Here is a 23009-nt window from a genome sequence, read left to right as displayed (position 1 = left end):
CAAATGCTACCATACAGCCAATTGCCACAATACACATTGTATGCTTTGCTTTACTGACATGCTTTGGGAGTTGTGGGTGTAGAACGAACTACAACTTCTTATTTGTGCATTTGTGTCACCCCCACTTTCTAAGCCAACAGATAAGGAATGAAGTTGTTTATGAGGATAACAGAAATCAGTCTGTTAAAAGGAAAATAATATTTAAGGCTCTCTCTTACCTTTCAGGATGTGTGCTGAGTTGTTTTGTCAGTGCACCACAACAAACATTGAAAAAGCACTGAATTGAATGACAAAAGGGGCCGGGGGGATGCAGAGTCAAATGTATTCTACAGCATGTTTTTTATACCCCGGATTTTTTTGAACATTTTTTTATTAAATATGCTTCAGTAATTGACATTGTTATTACTATATCCTCGCATTTATAAAGGCTGAATACATATATACATGCTGAAGTTCCTACTTTATTTTGCTCAGTCCATGTGCAAATATAACCCCCACTGATGTCAGTGGGAGTCATGTCTGAGAAGGACTGAGTAAAAATGGAGTGAGGACTTCAGGATTTGTCCCTATATTAAAACCTTAGAAAAGCAAAACTGAGATGTAACTACTATAGTATATTGTGGCTTTTTTTATCTGGATCCAATTCTGCTTTGCAACATTCTTTCCTTCATCATTTAACTAGGCCTGAAAGGTAAAGTGTTGAGGGCAGTAGTTCTGGCTATTTGCAGCATTACTCTGTGGCTTTCAATAACTTCTCCTAATGCACTGTGTGTGTTACCCTCTAACTTATTTTTGATGTGTTGGCTGTAGAAACTTTTTAAAATTCCCTAGCATACAGGAGATGGCCAACATCTCAGTAACAAAGTATTAGCAGTAAATACCACTGCTTGCCTGTTGCTTTCCTGAACTTTTAATATAGCAATTCTAAGGGGCTTGGAGGAAGCAGCAGTCCTTAAACTGTGTCTTGGTAATTCCAACATTGTGTTAATTTTCTTATTTTGGTCTATATCTAATGCAAATGTTTACTGAGATGATTGACTGATCTTCTTCCTGTCCTTTGGGGTTGCATTTCCTGTGACAGATGACTGCTGGTCGCTGTCACACACTACTCTCACCTGTCACTGAGGAGTCTGGGGAGGAGGGAACCAACAGTGAGATTTCTTCTCCACCTGCCTGTCGCTCTCCTTCACCTGTGGCTAATACAGATGCTTCTGTTAACCAGGTACCTGCCTCTTGGCATTCATTCCATTGTGATCTCTGGAAAGATGCATGGTCCCATTCTGTGTACTCTGTGGTTGATTCCTTCTTCAGAAAATTTGTGCTGATTTTCTTTACATGTTGGGCACACAACTTCAGTGTCCCATCCCATGAATTGAGAATGGTCATCAAGCATAATCAGGACCTGGCTTCTGAATACATAAGTTACAAATACTGTGCAAGAAGCTTAAAGCATATCAATTTGGTACCCTTTGTCATTGGCAAAAAAAGACTCAATAAGTTGGTTACTTTTTAAACAAATGTTGAGTGAGCATTAGACAGTCTTTCTAATTCATTGGTGCCTCCGTTGCATTTATAGCATGGTTTTGTTTTCAAAATAGTACACATGATGGCATCCAGCATTCTGAGAGAATGCAATTTTGTACTTCATGTGGTGAAACATTACATTGTTTGTGTCTGTCTGCCTTGTGTCATTGTCCAACTGATGGCAAAGTTCAAAGTCTTCCATTGGTTCAGCTATTCAGATATCAACTGTGATCTGTTTTGTGGGGGATTGTGTTCATTCTACACTTTGGGTCAAATTCTGTTTTCAATTATAACTGTTCAAACCCCGTGAAATCACTGGGGTCACATCTGTAAACTGAGAGTAGAACTGAGACTTCTGGTACTCATGTGACCAGGTGTACAGCACATTTGTTTTTCTTGGTAGGAGGGTTTATTGTTTGTGCTTTCAATATCATGTATGTAGATGCATATATACAGTGCATACAAGTTGTACGAGTAGTCTCAACTCCATTGACTTCAACATCTGATTTTTGTTCCTTGTGTCTCAACAGTGTTTTTCTTTATTGTTTTTGTGGCTAAGTATTTCTAGAGTTGAGTAACTGAAGAAGTGAAGCTTTCCTTGACCATGTATTTCTTTAAGTTCAGTACCAAAGAAATACAATGATGTTGTTTTATCTTTTTAAGTATAGTTATGGTATTTGCTAAAACTCTAAGCTTCCCACAATTTCTTTCAAAGGTGCATGTGGTTCTAAAGTTATTGCTAAATTATAAAATGATTCTGCTGTACTGGCTAAGACAAGAACAAACATAAAAATAAGGCAATTATCACTGACAAGCCATATGAAGAAAGAAAGGCAAACAAAGGGATTTAATAATCCAGGAGCTTTCTAAAGTCATATTACACTATACAATAGGATAGTTCCCAGTGAAGCTTGCCTGCAGTGGAAAAGCCGTTCCATTATTCAGCAGAAGACTCTTGAGGCCATGTTAATGAAACAAACAGTGAAACATCTACAAGGATAGATAATGAACACAATGCAATTGGTAATGAACACAATGGAATTCAATGTCAGCTCACTAAAATTCTCTTTTAAGAATGAAAATCAGGTTAGCAACATAGACAACTCAAAGAACGACGAAAGTCCATTGAGAACTTCTGTTACCTCAAGAATTGGAGTAAGAAGTACAAACCTAACTTAGTAGGCAGAAAATATATTTACACAGTGTCTTTCACAAAATGTCACTTAGCCCTTAAAAGCAGTAAAATTATTGAGGATGTCAGGATAGACAAAAGCATAAGCAGTCATAGGGTTCTTCAGTCTGGTCATAAATGTTGAAACAAACTGAATGATCTAAGCAGTAAAAGGAGGAAAGTTCCACCATCAAGTGGGTTATTTACAAAATGGTTAGGTTCCTATTCACATGAGATTATAACCTAAACAAGCTAAATAATCTTGCCAGTTCAGATCATAAGAAATGTCTAGGAATGTACAAGGAGAGAAGATAGGCTAAGTATGCCGGAGTGCAGCAATTCTGGTCCTTAAATGTAAGTAAAATAATTTTATAGTCCATGCAAAACTTACAGGGAGCTAAAGTAAAGATTTTTAAATCAGAGTAATGTGCTAAGGGAGCAGTGATCCTGGGAGAATGTGATCTGCTGCATCTTAGAAACTGAGCAGGAACTCCAGGAAATTGTAATAATCTACTTGAAAGAAATGAAGGCTTTTATCGAATAATTCTAAGGGCTTGTCTACGTGGTGATTTAGTTTGTACTCGAGGGGCGTAAATTCTAGTTCGCGCTCTTGAGCTTTGTGGATTCTGCTAGTGTGCACTAAAAGTTCCGTAGTGCTGTTTGATTTGTGACTACATTTACACACATGAGGGAACTTTTAATGCATGCCAGCAGGATCCATTCAGACCATTTAGTGTGTAACATGCTAGTGTGCACTAGAATATCCACCTCTTCAGTGTGGATTGACATACCATGTAGACATACCATGCAGACGAGGTCTAAATCTTTCTGATCAACACTATATGGGGTAGAAAGGGGCTAATTTTAGTTGTTGAACACCATGTAATTTTCTTTTAAATATTACTAGAAATATTTAGTCCAGAGGAAACATGAAATGGTAGGTCAACTCTAACTGACTGTTTCTCTTACAGCTCCCACTATTTTAGTCCCAGATATTCTTTTACATATCTCAGTGGACACCATGACAAAGACCAAGGAAAATAATCACAATTATTAATCATGGTTATATTATTATTAAAGAAAGAAAAAGAGACAGGCCAATTATAAATATTAAGAATCTTAAATCCAATTAAATTCCACTAAATTTCTCAGTTTACCAAGGTTTAGCCCCTGTTTCTGCTCCAGGAACACATGGTCTAACCATGCAAGTGATTAACAGGAGAAACTGTTAATATTTTATGTTACAACAGCAATTTCATATCCCCAAAAAATCATAACAAGAGTTTAAATCTAATCCCTTGGCTGTGACTTAGTTAACCTTCTCTCACCATCAATGTTCAAGTCTTGGAGATTTTCCTTGAGTTAGTTTCTTCTTGAATATTCTCTGTTTTTCTTATCTGTCTGTGGCAGCTTGCTGGTAGAGATGGACTGGATGAGCTGTGGAGTGTTTGGTGTCAAAGGAGGGTAGCATGGGAAGTGTGCCTGTGGTGGTCACTTCAGTTTTTTATACACTTCTTCTTCCTATTTTAATGAAATTATAGGAAATCACACCTCTTTCTGCCTTGTTTAGATGCAGGGTTGGTTGCTGTTACACTTTCACTGGCTCTGTGCCTTTGGGGTTGGCTTAGGTGACACCTTCAGTTCCTGAGTATGCAGTCTGCCTAATGAATATGCAACATTCTTTAATTGCCTTTGATCTTCTTATGGTGGGAAAGTGTCAAATAACTGTTAAAGTTAGTTTTAACTTCATTTATTGAATCCATTCTCTGCGATATTCTTTCAATTTTATTAAATTTTGACAGGAAATTAAATTCTGTTTTCAAAAAGTCCAGACACTCCTTATATACAAGGTTTTAATTCTCAGAACAGTCTTTTAAAAATTTAAATAACTCCTACAAAGTCTTCTTTTTAATAATTAAAAAATTGACTCTTATAACAATTTTTGGAGAGATGATTCTTATCTTCCAGAGTTGGAGGAGGGATTTCATGTACATTGCCAGAATTAATTAATTCCCTTTTCTGTACATAAATGGCTTCCTGCATTAGTAATTTGTTTAGCAAGGTCCTTAGATTCCATGTTGGTACATCAAGTTTTTTACCATTTATATAGCAGTGATATTAGAAGCTTTGCATTTACTAACATATGCATTTCACAGAAGTGTTTGCCATTTTAACATTTAAGAAACAAACAAAAGTATAAAATCTCTCTAACTACACGTGTTTTTTTTCTAAAGCTTTAAAACACAAGAAGGATTTTTCTTTGGAAATAAATGGTTCATGAAACAACAAACTATGTCAAACATTTACGTTTTAGGAAAACGAACGCAGGGTAGTGTTGTCAGAACAATAAATCCAAAGTTAAAGAGGGCTTATTGTTCTGACAACACCACGCTGCATTCGTTTTCCTAAAACATAAATATTTTACATAGTTCGTTGTTTCGGGAACCACGCTCCTTAGAATTATAATTGTTTAAACTGCTTTTAAATATTTTGTACAAAGCACAAATTTCAGTAATCACTATATCTTTTAAATATAGCACAAGTGAAAATAATATAAAGTTAAAGCAAGGTAAATTTTAAAACACAGCTTTTCTGAATTTGCATAAACACTCTTAGGGTAATAAAATCTTCTTATCCGTAAAGCCATGTTTATCTTCCTTGACATTTGCTTGTCCTTGGGAGCTAAGGTGGAAGCCTCCCCAAATTTCTTTGGCTAGGTTGAATATTTAAAATAGTTTAATAAACAAAAATATGTGCATGTCAGGTACTTTTCTCCAAGCATCATATGTATGAAAGTAATTATAAATATATTCACTAAAGGCACAGGCAAGTTTAATGCTAAAATTAATAATAATTTTACATCAATATTGAGGTCTCTCCCCTACAACTATCAGCCTGGAGATATTTCGTAGTTGGTTAAATAAGGTTTTAGCAATAGCTCGATGGGTGAGAGAGAGAGAGATTTTCCAGTGCATCTTAAGGAAGTAAACATCCAGGCTTTTTTAGCTTAAAGATGGAATCCTTTTAAATGGAGAAGTGTAGGTAAGAGCACTCACTGCAGCACCATCTAGGGCAGTGTTTCTCAACAACCAGTCTATGGACTGGCACCGGTCACTGAGACCTCCCTGAAGCAGTTTAGGAAGGCAGCTAGTCCGGTCCATGGTGTCAAAAAGATTGAGAAACACTGGTCTAGGTCTACCATCTAGAGCTGCTGTCCTACTTTAGTAGTAGTTAATTACTGCCCCTCACTGTGAACAGTACGGAGTGGGTGCACCCCAGTGGAATCATTGAACACTGGATACATTTTCTACATCAGGAAATGTTGTTGTGTTTCAGGAGAGGCATGATGTCTCTCTAACAGCCAGCATAGAGGGAGTGTGCCTGCTGTGCTACCTCTTATAACGGTATAGTGTGCCACCCCCGTCCTTGGTCAGTCAGCCAGCTTGCTGAGGATAGCTTATGCCCAAGGCACTCGGAAGGAATACTATGCAGCTGTGCTGGTACCGGACAGGAAGTTTCTTGGTACCCTCCCCCTGATTATGGAAGAGTCCTATAGACCAGTGGCTCTCAACCTTTCCAGACTAGTGTACCCCTTTCAGGAGTCTGATTTGTTTTGCGTACCCCAAGTTTCACCTCACTTAAAAATTACTCGCTTTCAAAATCAGACACAAAATATAGAAGTGTTACAACACACTGTTACTGAAAAATTGCTTACTTTCTCATTTATACCATATAATTATAAAATAAATCCATTGGAATATAAATATTGTACTTACATTTCAATGTATAGTATATAGGGCAGTATAAACAAGTCATTGTATCAAATTTTAGTTTGTATTGACTTCAGTAGTGCATTTTATGTAGCTTGCTGTTAAACAAGGCAAATATCTAGATGAGTTGATGTACCCCCTGGAAGACCTTTTCCTACTCTCAGGGGTACATGTACCCCTGGTTGAGAACAACGGCTATAGAATGTAATTGCCACCTTATAGAATTAAATACAGAATCTTCCCCCACACACACACACGCGAGTAGAACTCTATAGGATATTTCAGTTTAACATATAGAGGGAAGATAATTCTGTATTTGTTTCTACAAATGTTTTGAGTAATTTCTATAGATCCTACTTAAGTTTCTGTAATGGTCCCTTGGTCTCATCCCTATTAAATGTCATGGGCTTTTTACAAAAGGGGTACTTTTTCACACCTGCATGGTGCCAACCACAATCTGGCCCCAAAGGGTCTGTTTGATTGTGGATTCAGTTTTATAAAGTTAAGGGAGATCCCTTGCTAAAATGCTACAAACTACTGGTGAAAATAGAAACAAGATCATGTCTCATTCTGGAGTGCGATCCTGACCAGTGAAGAGTTGTATCGCTTCTTACCCTGTAACCCCTTGCTACTGTGGCTCTCTGCCTGGGACACCCACAGTCAGCAAGAAGCATCATGATTATTAAGCTGATGTTGGGGGTTTTTCTTTCATTTACCATCAGTGATTATTTCAGTGTAATCACTGCATTGAAAACTGCATGCTTTTGCAAACAATTTAGATTTGCTATGTTACTGTATGCACTATGAAAGTCAAATAAAATTCAGTCTCCTGCTCTGTGTGGTTGGGGGGGGGGAGCATGCATTTTATATCTATGTATTAGGCAGCTCTGGTCCAATGCTTTGGATCCTGCCTGCAATACCACAGACTTCCACGGATCTCCACCAACCTTGGTTAACGAGTGGTAAGGTTACTCCACACTCTGTCTAGCCATAGATTTTCCCAGAAACATGTGTTCTGAAATGCCCAGCCTTTTCCTGGAACAATCAGAGGAACATTAAACTTTGTTGCTCCTTGAAGAATCGGCATTCAGGAGTTTGCTATTTTTTACTGGAGTTAACCAAACATTTCAGTTTAAACACTGTACTAGACTGTTTGGATTAAAAATAAAACACGTTTATTTAATTAAGAAGAGAGAAATTGTAAATGAGTACAAGCATAAGGTTTAGTCAGAAATGGTTACAAGAGAAATAAAGATAAAACTTTTTCAAGTAACTAAAACTTAACAAGCTGGACTTGGGTCTAGGGAAAATCCTCAACACACCTTTCCTTCAAGATGGCTGACCAAACTCCTGGATCAGGATCTAGCTCCCAAAGTCAAAGGGCTGGTACCTTTGTCTTCTTAAATGAAAGATAACTTGGAGTTTCTTGGCCTCTCTATTTTATAGTCCAGTGAATCTTTTGAAATTGATTCTTCTGAAGAATACCTCCAGATAAACGTCTATATCCAGCTGGAAGGTAGGCAAAATGGAGTGTGTCTTGAAGGAAGTTTCCTGATGATTATTCCTCTGCTGGAGATGTCTGCTAAAATGCAAATTTTTTTAGTTCTTGCTCCCTCCACTTCAAGTGAATGAACATTGTCAGTTGCCTCCCTGCCGTGATAATGTGAGGTTTGCCTCTGCCACTTGTTAGCTTGATGAGTCTGTTTACACGACATGTAAATACATTCTCATTGTCTTTCAAAATACTATGGAAGTAACTCCTAGGTGGGGGAAACCACATGTTTTTTCCTAGGCTCGGGAAATTTCTGCTTGGTTGGCAAACACATGTTAAGAATTATAATTTCAGTTTATGTCCATAACTTTGCATCAGTTGCTTGCATCTACATTACACGAAGATGTTGTTAAGCAGTGAGTCATGAGCGTTTCATTGACACCTTGCACTACCCTATCAGATAGATTTCAGGACATTAAAGAAGTGCAGTACACTTGAACTGGTTAAGCCAGCTCAGGTATTCACCAGATACCTGGGTGCCTTGAACTGGTTAAGCCAGCTCTGTTCATCACCAGATACCTGGGTGCCTTTTGTCCTCTGCCTTTGGGTTGTTCTTAATATCCTAGATCATGAGCATAACAATGGCAATGCCAAGATACTACTTTTAATAGACCACAATAGAAGTGTATAAATACTAAAAAGCTGTCCCAAAACCTAGGATTGTGGTAAATTGACACTTGTATGTTTAAAAAAAAAATCAGTTGCTCACTAAATGCAGCAGCCTTTAGGGCTGCTCTAAAGAGATCAGAACCAAGGAGAACAACACCAAAAATATTAAATATGGGTGTAAGCATAATGTGTTAAACCCCCAAAGGATTTTAAAAGTTCTTGTGGTGTACAATATATCTGCAGTAGATAGCAGTCCTTCATGCAGTTTGTTTTGAAACATGAAGAAATTAAGCAAATAGTTTGTTCCTCATCAGCTCAGTTCTGTGAGGTGCCCAACTCCTAGTGAAGCAAGTGGGAGTGGAGGATCCTCAGCACTGGATTCAAAGTACTCCACACCTCATGAGAGTCTGTCCTAATATTGTGTGTATGTTATTCATAAAGAGAATCTTACTTCAATTGGTCTTTTGTTTGTATGTCTGTGATATAAACACAGACCACATATCAGCATGCTAGCATGCATTGCAACTATGAAGGAGGAAGCAATTACAGAAAGCCTCTTTTGGCTTGAAGTTTCTCATACTTATTTTTTATTCAAAGACTTTTTTTTCATTTGGCGCAATTTTTTTAGATATAGTGAGGCAGTGCTTGAACTGGGAAAGCTGAAGGGTTGACACGCACCCATTCTGGCCACAGTTGCTCTTGTAATTCCAGCACCAACAATGGGCCACAGTTAACATTTTTCTCTCCCTGTCCAGGACTTAGTTAACAAACCTTCGTCACCTCCCACCCTCATGAAATCTAGACAACAGCAGTAACAGCCCTTTTCAGATATGTTAAGAAACCAAAATATCCCCTCCACCCTTAAATAGGGGAAACAACATAAGGAAGCATAAGTGCTGCTCTTGCTTTTGGACAGTTTCCATAGAGGAAAAAGGAGGTTGTGTTAGACTTCCATCCCTGTGCAGTGAAAGAATTTTATATATAAAGCACACCAAAAATACACACTAACTGGAAAACCCTGCCAAGACTGATGTGCTTACCTCTTTCTCTCCTTCCTTCCCACCTCTCTGTCACTACTGAGATCTGACAACAGCAACTGCCGCACTGTGAACGCGCAAAATTTACTGAAAGGGGGGAAAGGACTGGTTCAGTTCAGTTTTCCCTTTCCATCCTCCCTTATCTTTAACTGCAAGTCCTTCATCCTGGAACAATCATTAGGAAGTGTCAGAAATAAGTCAGATGTCAGGGCTATACAGATAGGCAGGAAGGTCCAGTGGAGACCTGGGTTCAAGTCCCTGCTCCGCCACAGACTTCCTGTGTGAAGCTAGGCAAGTCACATAGTAACTTTGTTCCCCATCTGTAAAATGGGGATAGTATTTCCCTATATCACAGGGTGTTGTGAGGCTAAATGCATTAAAAGATTGTGAGGCTATAGAAATGGGGGCCTGTAAGGACCTTAGCTGGACAGATCTCATCTCCCTGACAGGAGAGAAGATATGATGACTACTTACCCAGTACAAGCATAGGTGGCAAAGTCAGGACCTCAGTTATTTTGAAGTGACTTTGACTCAGCTATGCTTGTTCCCTGTATTATAATAACTTTCCACAAACATTTGAACAATTTTGTTTTTCTAGCATGTTTACTAGAATGTTTGAGGCACATATCTGGTACTCCTGGGAGAATTCTGCACCACTGCGCATCGCAGAATTAATGGTCCCAGCAGATTTTAATCTTTCCCTGTAGAAAAATTGATTCATGTGCCCCTCCTCAGCAGCAGTAGGGGGTGTACGTCCGGTTTGGGCATTGGGATAAGTAGGGGAGGCATAAACATGACCTCAAGAGGCAGGGACGGGCTCTCTCTTTCCTTCTTGCTTGCAGAGCTGGGGAGGGGCAGGGCTGGGGACTCCCCAGCTTCTGGCTCCTACCGTACCCTGGGCTCTAGCTGTTAGTCCCAGCTGGACTGTGGGGGACGGGACTTTCTTTTTCCCTGCACAGGCCACTCCTGGGGCCGGGGCAGACCTCTCCTGGGGTACTTCCCCTGGCTGCAGGAAGTTCCACACACACACTCTGCTTCTTGCTCCTGTTGGTCCCCAGCAGTGAGGGAAGGATTCACTTACTGTATGGGGAGCTGCCTCCCCCATCTGCCCAACCTCCATACAGCCAAACTCCCCACTCCCTGCTGAGTCCCATCCCCATGCATCCAGACCCCCCCCCGACCATCCCCCACTAAGACCCCTACACTTGAATCCCCACCCTGCCTAGCCCCACCCTCTTGTCCCTGGACAACCCCAATGAGCCCCACACATACATCTGGACCCCCACCCCACTGAGTCCCAACCAGCTGCCCCCAGACCCCCAACCCACCAAGCCCCACTAGCCCAGCACCCAGAACCCTGCACTGAGCCCCCAGAGGCTCCCCCACTTATCCCCCTGCACCCAGATCCCCCTGCCGAGTCCCACCCCCCTACCCAGATCCCGCCCTGCTGAGCCCCAACCACCTTCACGTGGACCCCCCTACAGAGTCCCATTCTCCTGGCTCCCGGACCCCCCATTGAGCAGCCCACACCCAGATTGCCACACACAGAACCTTCTCCCCCCCACTAAGCCCCTCCACACTTGGATCAACCTGGCAGGATCCTGCTTTTCCCCACACCTGGATCAGGGGGGCCCGGAGGTGCGTGCGTGCAACACTCTGTCCCTCTTGCTCTCTGTGAAGCCAGATAGATGTGCTAATATGCCAAGTAAGGAATCTGTTTGTCAAAAAACATTTCTTGAATCTTGTGTGTCTGTATTGTTACAGACATGCTTGCTGACAGGTATTTTGAAATAAATTACCAAAATAATTGAAAATGGTGAATATGTTGTGTTATTCTGACAAATAAAATGTGCAGAATTTTGCAGAATTTTAAAATATTTTGTGCAGAATTTCCTCAGGAGTAATCTGGCATGTAACAACTAAGCAACACTGAATAAATTTAGAATGTTGAGTGTAATTTACTAGCAGCAAATTTTTTCACAATCAGTCCATACAGCAAAAACTTTTTGGAAGAAAATGTCTAATATCTTTGAATGATGAATAAATTTGAGAAAATTCCTGTCCCGCAAAATTTATGATCTAATGGCCCAGTCCTGCCACACTTAATGCCAGTGAGGACTGCCGAATCAAGGCCCAGCTAAAACAAAAAACTATTTATTGTTCAGCATTTCATTGAGTACCGAAGACCACTTCCAGACACAGAGTATGTAGACGTAGCCATTACATTCAGTTGCATCATTGGAACTACCACTAAAGCAAGCCACATTTATGTTAGAAAGTTGCAGAAAGGCTGTTGTTTACCAAATGAAACAATTAGGTTGTTTGTATATTAAAAACTCCCATTTGTTCATATAGTGAGCAAGGAGTTGGGAAATGTTCAATTTTAAAGAAATAATAAAGCCAGTTTTAAACTTAGGAAACCACAAATGTCCATTTTTACTTATTTCTTTATTTGCTTATCCGTAATTCAAGAAAGGACTAAACCATTTGTTTTAGGTTAAAAAATAAATTGTTCCCATGTGAAAATCTTGCATGCCAAGTTTCTTCTTGAGCTTTGTAATATGTGAGCCAGCAATACATGAATTCCTAACTGGTCAGGAAGTATTTGAAATTCTTATGAGGGAAAGAAGGAAGGCATTTTAAACTCTTCTTGCAACGTTCTGTGATTTTTCATTTTCACTGTTGTTCACAGCCAGTTACACTGTCTGCTCTGCTTGCACTAGGTGCCGCATACCCTGTAGAGCACAGAGGACTACCTGGGGGTGGTGGTGTGGCAAATTGTCACAATCAAAGTGGGTTGACATTTAACAATAGGTAGGCGTGATTGGTTTCATTTTCCTGAGCGGAGCCTCAGCTTCCCAAAGTTTAGGAAAGGATATGCTCACACAATGTGGAGGAGTCTGGATTGCTTGTTTGACTGATTCGCTTCCTATCTTTCTAACCACTCCTTCAGCATCTCCCTTGGTGACTCCTCCTCTCTTCTCTCTTTCTGTCACAGTCCCTTGGGGCGATGTTCTTTGCCACTTCTACCCCTTATTCCTGAGTGATTGCATCCACTCTCATAGCTTTGACTGGCATCTCCCCACATTTGACTCCCAATTCTAGCGCTCCAAGCCTGACCTTTCCCCCTCTGTTCAGACATGAGTTGCTCTCCTGGCCTTTAGCTCAAAGACAATAAGGCAAAAACACATCATGTTCTCTCCCAAGTGCTCCCTTTTCCACTGTGGTAGAGCTCCAAACCATATGTCAGTAGTTTTGCTTAAACCACTGTGCACCACATTTTAATGTCGGTATGTTTTTGTTTTTTTAAAAAAAGAAAAAATAAGACAAATCATGGTCTTGGATGTCCATAGATTTATACCCTAGAGTAGCTGTTAAGAGAATATAATTACAGCAAGGTGATATATCTTTTGTTTTGAAAGTGCAATGTTGTGCTTCATGCTCGTAGGACATTGCTTATTACCAAGCCTTATCTGCTGAACAGTTGCAGACAGAAGCTGCCAAGATTCAGCCCAGCACATCATCCACTCAGGAGTTCTCTGAGCCGGGCTTAGAGTCAGCCACCAGTGCCAAATTGGATGATTTGCAGCGTTCTTGGGAAACACTGAAGAATGTGGTAAGTCCTTTAATGTAGAGGTATCAAAACTGATCTGTGGTATATGCATTTCATAGGAATAAAATGGAAACAACTCATTTAACCTCGAAGGTGCAGCTCTACATAATACTCCTCAACACTTTTTAACCTAAATGTTGGCACTCATGCGGCAACAAGAACTGTCAGTTCCACTTGTTCTGCATATATATGATGCATGAACAGCGTTCTGCATATATACGATGAAGGCAGGCTGTGGCCAGAGTGAGGGAAATGGACTAAACAGAGAACACACAAGGGCATGATTTGCATAGGTACTTCTGATTCACTAGTGGTGTGGAAATAGGTTTCTGAACAGTAGAGGCTGAACTTTGAAGGGAACTCTGCGGCTGAGTGTCTGTACTCTAGAGCTTAGCAGGGAGTGCATGTGGGGAAGCCCTATTCTCTCCATCACCTCCTTTGGGGCTTATTATTATTTATTTGTAACATGTAGATGCCCCAATGAGGAATTGGGGCCCCTTTTTGCTAAGCAGTGCACATGCTTATAATGCAAAGATAGCCCCTACCTCAAAGAACTGACACTCTAAGTCTGAGAGACAATGGGTGAACACAGCAAACAGACAGGAAATGTATGATTGTGTGCGGTATGATGGCCAGTGGTCACAGCATACTAGCTGTCAGCCCATTTTCAAGTGTTTTGTTGGCAGCATGGCAAAGGTGAGTTTTGAGGAGAGATTTGTGGAGACTCTGGTTCAATTAACAACTGTGCCAAAGCCAGGTTCAATATTATTGCTATTTTTGCTGGACATTCTGGCGTTTTCCCTACTTACTTGCACTTAGAGAGGGGGCAGGTGTGTTTGTACACATTACTTGCAGTTGGTCTATATTCTGCCATTTTCCCTACTTATTTGCCCTATTTTTTGAAAGTCTGTTGCAAAATAAGGCCATTTGTAAGCCCAAAAATGTAAGTAAGTCATAAATGAGGATAGCTCCCTCTAGAAACACCAATTGTGATTAATGTCCAAATTCTCCTTTGGTAGTTCTGTGACTAAAGGTATACGGTTCCAAAAGAGGCCTGAGTAAAGGTGAGCATGTACCATCTAAAGTGACTTTCTAAGCATGCTAAGCAAAAAATTTCTTTCAGTCTGTTCTAAGCCCACAAGGACTTTATTCCAACTATGAATTGAAATAACCCTGCACAAAAATCCACACATTTTGTATGGGATGGCAGAGAAAGTCCAGGGATCCTGTTTTTGAGGATATGTCTGCACTACATTCAGAGGTATGATAGTAGCTCATGTAGGCATACCCAGGCTAGCTTTGATCTAGCTAGTGCAGTTAAATATAGCAGTGAGAACACAGTGCCATGAACCTTGGCACAAGTGAGGAACACGAGTACAAACCCAGGGTTTCTGGCAGGTTTATACAGCTCACACGAAAGCCCATGCTGCCTCGTCTTCACCGCTATGTTTAGTGGCCCCAGCTGGATTAAAGCTAGTGCGAGTTTGCCTACCCAGGCTGTAGTCACACCTCTGATTGCAAGGTAGGCATATCCTGAGAGGTACTGGATCAACCTGACATATTTGTGCACACCGGCAAAGCCCAGTTATCCAGTAATGTACAAAATAGCCCATCCTATACACTTTTTTTCCCCAGAGGTTCACTTACGTGGTATTAATCCTAATTCTTGCTAGAGACAGAGTAGCTATTATGTGGAATGTGGAACCATGCCTGTAGCAATTTATGCACATGGCATGTTTGTGTACATACAGCCCAGAATGTGGCAGGAGAAATGTGCTTAGTTGTCACCCTTTTATTAAAATATGGGGGGTTAGGCATAGAAACTAGAATTTGGCCAACAGTGACTAAACATCCTTAGTATGACTGTTTTGCTATATAATTTATATTTTTAAAAACTGGTATTGCAGACCAAGCTCTTGGCTTAGTGTCCCATGAAAACCATGGATGTAGGAGGGAGAAGAGAGGAGTGAGCAAAAACTTACTTCAGGAGACAGAATATCTGCTTACAGCTTTCTTTCTTCTTTAGATCAGTGAAAAGCAGCGCACCCTCTATGAAGCTCTTGAACGCCAGCAAAAATACCAAGACTCACTCCAGTCCATATCCACAAAAATGGAGACCATTGAGGTGAAGCTGAACGAAAGTTTGGAACCTGGCAAGAGCCCAGAGAGCCAGATGGCTGCACATCAGGTAAAAAAGCTAAGTAGCTACAGCTTTTGTTGAATTAGATGGCTGTATTATTCCTCACGGAATGCTTCACAAAAGCATGCAGGCTGATGGAAACGTTGTTTAAAATGTAAATTTTTTATTTAGGAAAGAGCTCCCTGAAGATTGCTCCACCTCTTGAACTCCCCACTGTTATGGAGATAGTACAAGATTTACAAAGTGTCTCAAAAAAGAGAGAGGGGCTAGACCATCGTTTTCAGCAAAGCTTATGGGCCAAATTCTGTGCTAATTAACACCCCATGTAATGCCTCTGAATTCACTGGAATGGCACGGTGTGTCAGTCAGCACAGCATTTGGCCAGTCACAATGTTTAAATTTGCCAGTTAAGGGAAGAGACGACTATAACTAGTTTTGGTGCATTTTAATCTGTTTCATTCTGATCTTTGGCTTGTTATAAGCACAGATGAGGGTCATCTTAGGAAATGAGTCTCTGAAATAATAAGACTGTAAAATAGCCATTTTGTTCTGATAGCCACACAACAGATCTTCCTCCGTGCATGTTTCTAACCTTGACACAAGTGATAAGAGCACAGGGAAAGCAAAATAATAGAGTTGAAATCTCCCATGTAGATCTCAGAGTAGTATTTTTCCCTGAGCATATACTACTTTACTGTCAGAGCAATGGGTTATACCAGTATTTTCACTTTTGACTCATTTTATCAGGGTTCGTACTCAGTTGCTTAAAGCTTCAAATTAAAATCTGGAAAATTTCCATGCCATAGAAATCTGGATGGCCTGTGCCACCTGGAGATATTTGCACTCACAAGTGAGCAAAGTCCATAGGGTGGGAGGGAAGATGATGCCAGAGAGGAACCACTTGTCCCACCCCTTCATGTGGGAAGGAGGAAGATGCAGTGTCCCATCCACCTATTCATTATATTTTAAAATGGGTTCGATTTAGCCTTTTAAAATTATTTATCCCAAGGAAAAAAATGATGGGCCTAATTTTCTGCCCACACTTAATCCACCCTCCTTTTTTGTGCTCACAAAGTCGTTGTACACGCAGTTTGCTATTTAGACATGCCTTTGACTGGGACTGTTTATCAATTTGTTAGATATATAAATTACATAATTTGCACCCCCAAATAATTGTGGGAACAAAATTGCACAGGCACATGTGGATGCAGAAAGGTTGCAAAAATCTGTACCCAGACGTTCTTCTGGGCTGCATATGTTTTCTACCCATGTTCTTACAAAAATAACATAATAGAAAATTGAACTCCCATTGTAATGAAAAACCCTTCCAGTATGTCCTGTTAGTGAACAGTATTCAAACTGCACACTTCAGAAAATTAAAACTAGACTCAACAAAATACTAGTTCAAAATGTGACAACCTGCCTGTTTAACAGCTACTGTATCTGAATGTTCCAGGTACTTCAGGGACTCCAGTCAAATACTGAATTCAGTGTAAGCCTTGGTCCTGATCTCCAAAGCAATCCATGAGTTAGTGTCAAGCGATCTGAAGGGCCACCTTTCCCTTCAATGGGAGTTTTGTGGAATTAAGGAACACCGAATTTGGTTCTTTGTAATTAGAGCCAAACAGTTCTGGATCTGAAGCATCCATGCAGAGGGGCTGGCAAGGGACCATCCCCTACTGATTGCCTGGAAGATGTGTTCTAAAATGGGAATGATAGAAGGAAGTCCCTATGCAGCATGCAGGCTTCTTCTGAATGTTCTTGTCTCTGGGTGGATGTTTTCAGTTCCATCTTAAAACCAAAACCCACTATAATTTTAGGTGAATTGAGTTTTCTAGTTGAACCCATGTCACAACCATATTTCAAATAATATTGTCTTCTCTGTCTGCTATAGACACCCTCTTGTACAACCTTAAATGTTTGCTGTGGAGCTCAAGCTCTCTTATAAAATTTCCTACAGATTGCTAATAATTATATACTTGAAATCCCTTTAGCCCATGTAATGATCCCCGAATAAGCATAGAAATGAAAGCTCCAATTGTTCTAGTCCCTTGATCTTGAAGAGTAAAATATGATAAACTGCATTGCAGTGAGTTCTGTTTTAACACATTTGCACTCACTTGGACCACTTCCATTTTAGTTTCTTATACCAGTATATGTTTCTTCACATTTTTTTCTCAATGAGAAATTAACCAATTTGTCTGTCTGCTCCCACCTTGAATAGGCTTTGATGGATGAGATTCTGATGTTACAAGATGAAATCAGTGAGCTTCAGACATCATTAGCAGAAGAACTGGTGTCAGAACCACTGGACACAGATGCTGCTGATCAGTTGGCTTTGCAGTCCACGCTCACTGTCCTGGCAGAGAGAATGGCCACTATTAGAATGAAAGCTTCGGGAAAACGACAACTGCTAGAGGTACAAGAGAACTTTGAAAGGATTTTTTGTTTCTTGCCCCACATTTCTGATTCTGAAAACTGTTTTTAGCATATTTAAATATACAAGGACTTTTTTCTTCCAAAGTCTTCAATTGCTGCAACATTCCACTCTGCTGATATCACAATGTGTACTTCAGTGCATGTAAAATGCTACACATGAGAGACCTTGTGCTAGCATACTCTTCTCTGGGTTTTTGTCATGTTGATAATTGTTTTTACTTTCCTCTTGTCCCCCAACCACCCAGCTTCTATCCTGATTGATCATCTTTTCCTCCTTCCCTTCTATTTTAGGTAATTCTCCCTAAACTTTAGTTCAGCTTCAGTCTGATTTCAGTTTTTTTCATTCTTTCACACTGAGAAACTTGCTCCAATCATCCCATTAACCAAAATGCCAGCCTGGTTCCCACCATAATCACAGTACTAGATATGTCTGTTTCCCTCCCATTAGCCAAAGCAACACCCAGAGATCCTTCCACTCTCAGGCAGTCCTTCTCCTTACCTGCTAATCAAAGCACCAACTTTATTCCTTCTGTCCCTTCTGCGTCCTCTGTGTATTAACTTCAGTATCAGCCAATTTCTCTTCTCCCATTTTTAGACAAACTCCCCATTCACTGAAGCAGAATTTCCACAAACATCCTCCCCTTTATTTGAGCATAAGCTTTCGTGAGCTGCAGCTCACTTCATCAGATGCATACTGTGGAAACTGCAGAAGACATTATATACACAGAGACCATGAAATAGTACCTCCTCCCACCCCACTCTCCTGCTGGTAATAGCTTATCTAAAGTGATCACTCTCCTTACAATGTGTATGACAATCAAGTTGGGCCATTTCCAGCACAAATCCAGGTTTTCTCACCCTCCGCCCCCCCCCCCCAACCACACACACACAAACTCACTCTCCTGCTGGTAATAGCCCATCCAAAGTGACCACTCTCTGTACAATGTGTATGATAATCAAGGTGGGCCATTTCCAGCACAAATCCAGGTTTTCTCACCTTCCCCCCCTTTTTTTCCCCAAAAACCACACACACAAACTCACTCTCATGCTGGTAATAGCTTATCCAAAGTGACCACTCTCCTTACAATGTGTATGAAAATCAAGGTGGGCCATTTCCAGCACAAATCCAGGTTTTCTCACCCACCCCCCCCCACACACACACACAAACTCACTCTCCTGCTGGTAATAGCTCATCCAAACTGACCACTCTCCTTACAATGTGTATGATAATCAAGGTGGGCCATTTCCAGCATAAATCCAAGTTTAACCAGAATGTCTGGGGTGGGGGGGGTAGGAAAAAACAAGGGGAAATAGGCTACCTTGCATAATGACTTAGCCACTCCCAGTCTCTATTTAAGCCTAAATTAATAGGATCCAATTTGCAAATGAATTCCAATTCAGCAGTTTCTCGGTGGAGTCTGGATTTGAAGTTTTTTTGTTTTAAGATAGCGACCTTCATGTCTGTAATTGCGTGACCAGAGAGATTGAAGTGTTCTCCGACTGGTTTATGAATGTTATAATTCTTGACATCTGATTTGTGTCCATTTACTCTTTTACGTAGAGACTGTCCAGTTTGACCAATGTACATGGCAGAGGGGCATTGCTGGCACATGATGGCATATAACCACACAACCACACAACAGAACCACTAAACCAGGAACCTATCCTTGCAACAAAGCCCGTGGCCAACTGTGCCCACATATCTATTCAGGGGACACCATCACAGGGCCTAATTACATCAGCCACACTATCAGAGGCTCGTTCACCTGCACATCCACCAATGTGATATCTGCCATCATGTGCCAGCAATGCCCCTCTGCCATGTACATTGGTCAAACTGGACAGTCAGTTTGGGGGGGAGGGGTGAGAAAACCTGGATTTGTGCTGGAAATGGCCCACCTTGATTATCATACACATTGTAAGGAGAGTGATCACTTTAGATAAGCTATTACCAGCAGGAGAGTGGGGTGGGAGGAGGTATTGTTTCATGGTCTCTGTGTATATAATGTCTTCTGCAGTTTCCACAGTATGCATCCGATGAAGTGAGCTGTAGCTCACAAAAGCTTATGCTCAAATAAATTGGTTAGTCTCTAAGGTGCCACAAGTACTCCTTTTCTTTTTTCGAATACAGACTAACACGGCTGTTACTCTGAATCCTCCCCTTTGACTCCTCACACTTCAAGTTGCTCTGAAAAAATTGCAATATAAAGTTTCAGATGTATTGTTCCTCAGTGATTTCCAGTTCAGAGCTGGCAGCCCTGAAACATCACTCTAGAATATCAGTGGCAAACAATGTTGTTTCCAGCTCACATATCACTGCCAGTAATAAAAATTGTTCAGGCTTTAGAAGCCTGGCCCTTGCAGGGATGACAAAAACCACACAACCAAAAAAAAAGGCAATGCCCACCCTGAATAAACGTGGATAGCAAATTGTGATCAGACCTCTGAAAAGCCCTATGTTTTAAAGTGCCTAAGATTTACAGAATGGATGAAGCTTCTTTCTCTAATCCATCCATGCTCTGTTGTCTTCATGGGATCGTCAAAGGAGTTGTACGTGTTAACTGGGGGGCAAAATGTAACTCTGTGATTGGAAGCAGTAAACTGTCATTTTTATCATTACATAAGCAGGTATGATTTTGAATGCCAACCGGAAGCAGAACTATTGTGTAATAAGGTGACGTTCTTCGTCACTGTTCAGAGTAGAACCACACTTTAAGGACTTTAAATTGTTAGCCAATCATCCTTAAATACTCCCTGTTAAATGAACACTGGACAATCCCAGGGTTTTTTTTTTTTTCTCACTTTCCCTTCCACCAGAGAAACACTCCTCAGTTTAATTTTTTTTAGCAGTTCAGTCCCTAATCTTAGGGAGTAAGAGCATCAAATCACCCCGTTCAGTGGTCAAGCATAATTTTTTTTTAATCTGCCTTAAATAACATTAGTTCAGTATTTGCAGTGTTCCCTAGATATTATACTTACCTCAGGAGAAGTAAAGTAAAGTAAATGCTTCACATCCTGAGGTAGTATTATCTAAGGTGATACTAGAATGTTTTAAGGGCAAGGACTTTACATACCTTTACACAGGAGTCCAGCTAACCAATCTGGAAATTAAGGGATGGAGGGAAAACTGAGGAACAAAACCGTTCGAAAGCGATGGCATTCATACGTTGTTCTGTTTATGTTGAGTCTTGCAATAAATTGTGTACATGCTTTTTTCAGTTAGTGGGAAAATGGGCCCTTCCATTTTTCTGACTACTGACTTTAACAGAATTACTTTAAGGCCTTGAAGGCATTTTTAATTTTTCACTAACTGCTTACATTCAGAAGTGTTGCAGAATTTTGCGGGTAAGAGAATGCAATCACATTATGAATCTGGGTAGGTTCTTTTCTGTGTTGTGCTGTGTCATTGGATATGTCTATAACCGCAATCAGAGGTTTACCTGTGCCAGCATGGCTAAAAATAGCAATGTAGATGCGGCGGCATGGACTTAAGTGTGGGCTATACAAGCATGCCCAGAACCCTAGATACTCATGTTGCTAGCTCATCTTGCTGCATCTTCACTGTTATTTTTAGCCATGCTAGTTTGGGTATGTCTACCCATGCTGCAGTCACACTTCAGATTGTAGTATAGACATGTCCTAAGAGACAGAGCACAGAACTCACAGCCCAGGGAGAGGAGGCTAATGTGGCTTCCCAATCCTGGTCTGTTCTGGAACCCCCAGCATAACTTAGCCCAGGGACCCTGTCTAAATTATGGCAGCTCCAGGGGCTGCCCTGTGAGTAGTGGTGCTGAGTGCTGCAGTTTCACCCCCGGCACACCTCCTGTGCCCCCAGGACTTGAAAAGGAATCCTTAGGAGGCAGCCTTTAGACTGTTTCCACAGTGCCTGAACTGGGAGAATCCTCTCAACCAGAACCAGGGCTCTTAGGACCCTTTTATGTGAGGACCTCCCTCTGTATAGCTTGTATTCTGCAGGACTAGGCTGTATGTTGCTTAGTTGCATTTAGGAGATCATAGCAAGTAAATAAAAAGAGGCAAGTGCTTATGACTGATTTTACCTAAATGCAAGGCCAAATACTGCTCTGTTGTACTAGAGTATTGATTTTATAGAGTAACAGAGCAAATTTATCCCCTGGTATTAATCCAATCATTATTTCCCATCCTGTTTGTACCTACTGAAGAACATCAGTATGATATTGTGTAATATTTCACAGGTTTAGCCAATGGAGGGTATTATTGCTCTTGCCTTCCTCTGTTTTTTCTTCTTATTGTTCAGAAAGCAAGCTCTGCCTACATCCATAAGGAACATAAATATAGAAATATTTTTAGAGTGGTGTGATATACAGATTGTACTGCCATGAGTGTGGGATGACCATGTTACTCCACATGTGGAAATAACTAACAAGTAAACCAGAACTTGAACAGTGTTAAATTCAGTATTCTCTGGCTGAGATACTTAACCAACTGCAGAATTCTCTCAATAGTCCTGTCCTGTAATTAATCTTCTTTAAGATAAAATGAACAAGATAAACATCCAGAAAACTACCCAGATCCTTACCATATGCTGTGTCTAGTATTTGCCTAGCCCCAATAGGACCTGATCCATAGCCCAATTAATTCAATGGAAAGATTCCCATTCACTTCAGTTGGCTTTGGATCATACCTGTAGAGAGTAAATATGAACTCAGTCTGTGTCATGGAAATGTTGGGCCAGATCCTCAGCTAATGTATAGCAGTGCAGTGGAGCTACACCAATTTATACCAGCTGAGAATCTGGCTCCTTTTATAATAGAGAATTCCAGGTGTCAAATAACTGTTTTTGTAGATGGAAGTATTATTATAAGATTTTCCAGTTGCTATGCAAGAATGGGCAGATGATGGCTGGAGAAGGTACTACACAGAAGTTGTATGTGAAAGAGAGACCGAGACAGAAACAGATGATGTATCAGTAGTCCTTTAAAAAAGACAGAATAATATTAATGATGGAATAGTATGGTAATTTTATTTTATTGTATGTTCTGCATATAGAAGTTATAACTTCAAAACTGGTTCTACATTCTGGCTGCAACGGCCTTTCTCACATCCTACTTTTTTGCCATTTAAGATACCTCTCATCTGCTTTATATTGTATTTCTAAAGAAAGACCCCCAAATA

General features: G+C 40.5%; 1 protein-coding gene across 12 annotated transcripts in view; it reads left to right on the top strand.

Annotated features, from left to right (window-relative positions):
* SYNE1 (spectrin repeat containing nuclear envelope protein 1) overlaps window positions 1-23009 on the top strand; it is a 501907-nt gene that overhangs the window by 338332 nt on the left and 140566 nt on the right. For 10 of the 12 annotated variants that reach the window (XM_073337684.2, XM_073337695.2, XM_073337685.2 and 7 more), the window contains 4 exons: window positions 1082-1222; window positions 13112-13279; window positions 15303-15464; window positions 17641-17835. In XM_073337684.2, the coding sequence (XP_073193785.2) occupies window positions 1082-1222; window positions 13112-13279; window positions 15303-15464; window positions 17641-17835 (666 nt within the window). The remainder of the gene's footprint in view (window positions 1-1081; window positions 1223-13111; window positions 13280-15302; window positions 15465-17640; window positions 17836-23009) is intronic. The other 2 variants (XM_073337687.2, XM_073337688.2) reach the window with 2 other exon arrangements.

Source organism: Lepidochelys kempii, chromosome 3 (assembly GCF_965140285.1).
Source record: "Lepidochelys kempii isolate rLepKem1 chromosome 3, rLepKem1.hap1, whole genome shotgun sequence".
NCBI classification, from domain to species: domain Eukaryota; kingdom Metazoa; phylum Chordata; order Testudines; family Cheloniidae; genus Lepidochelys; species Lepidochelys kempii.
The sequence above is the reverse complement of the archived record's forward strand: the minus strand, read 5'-3'. Positions and strand labels throughout refer to the sequence as shown.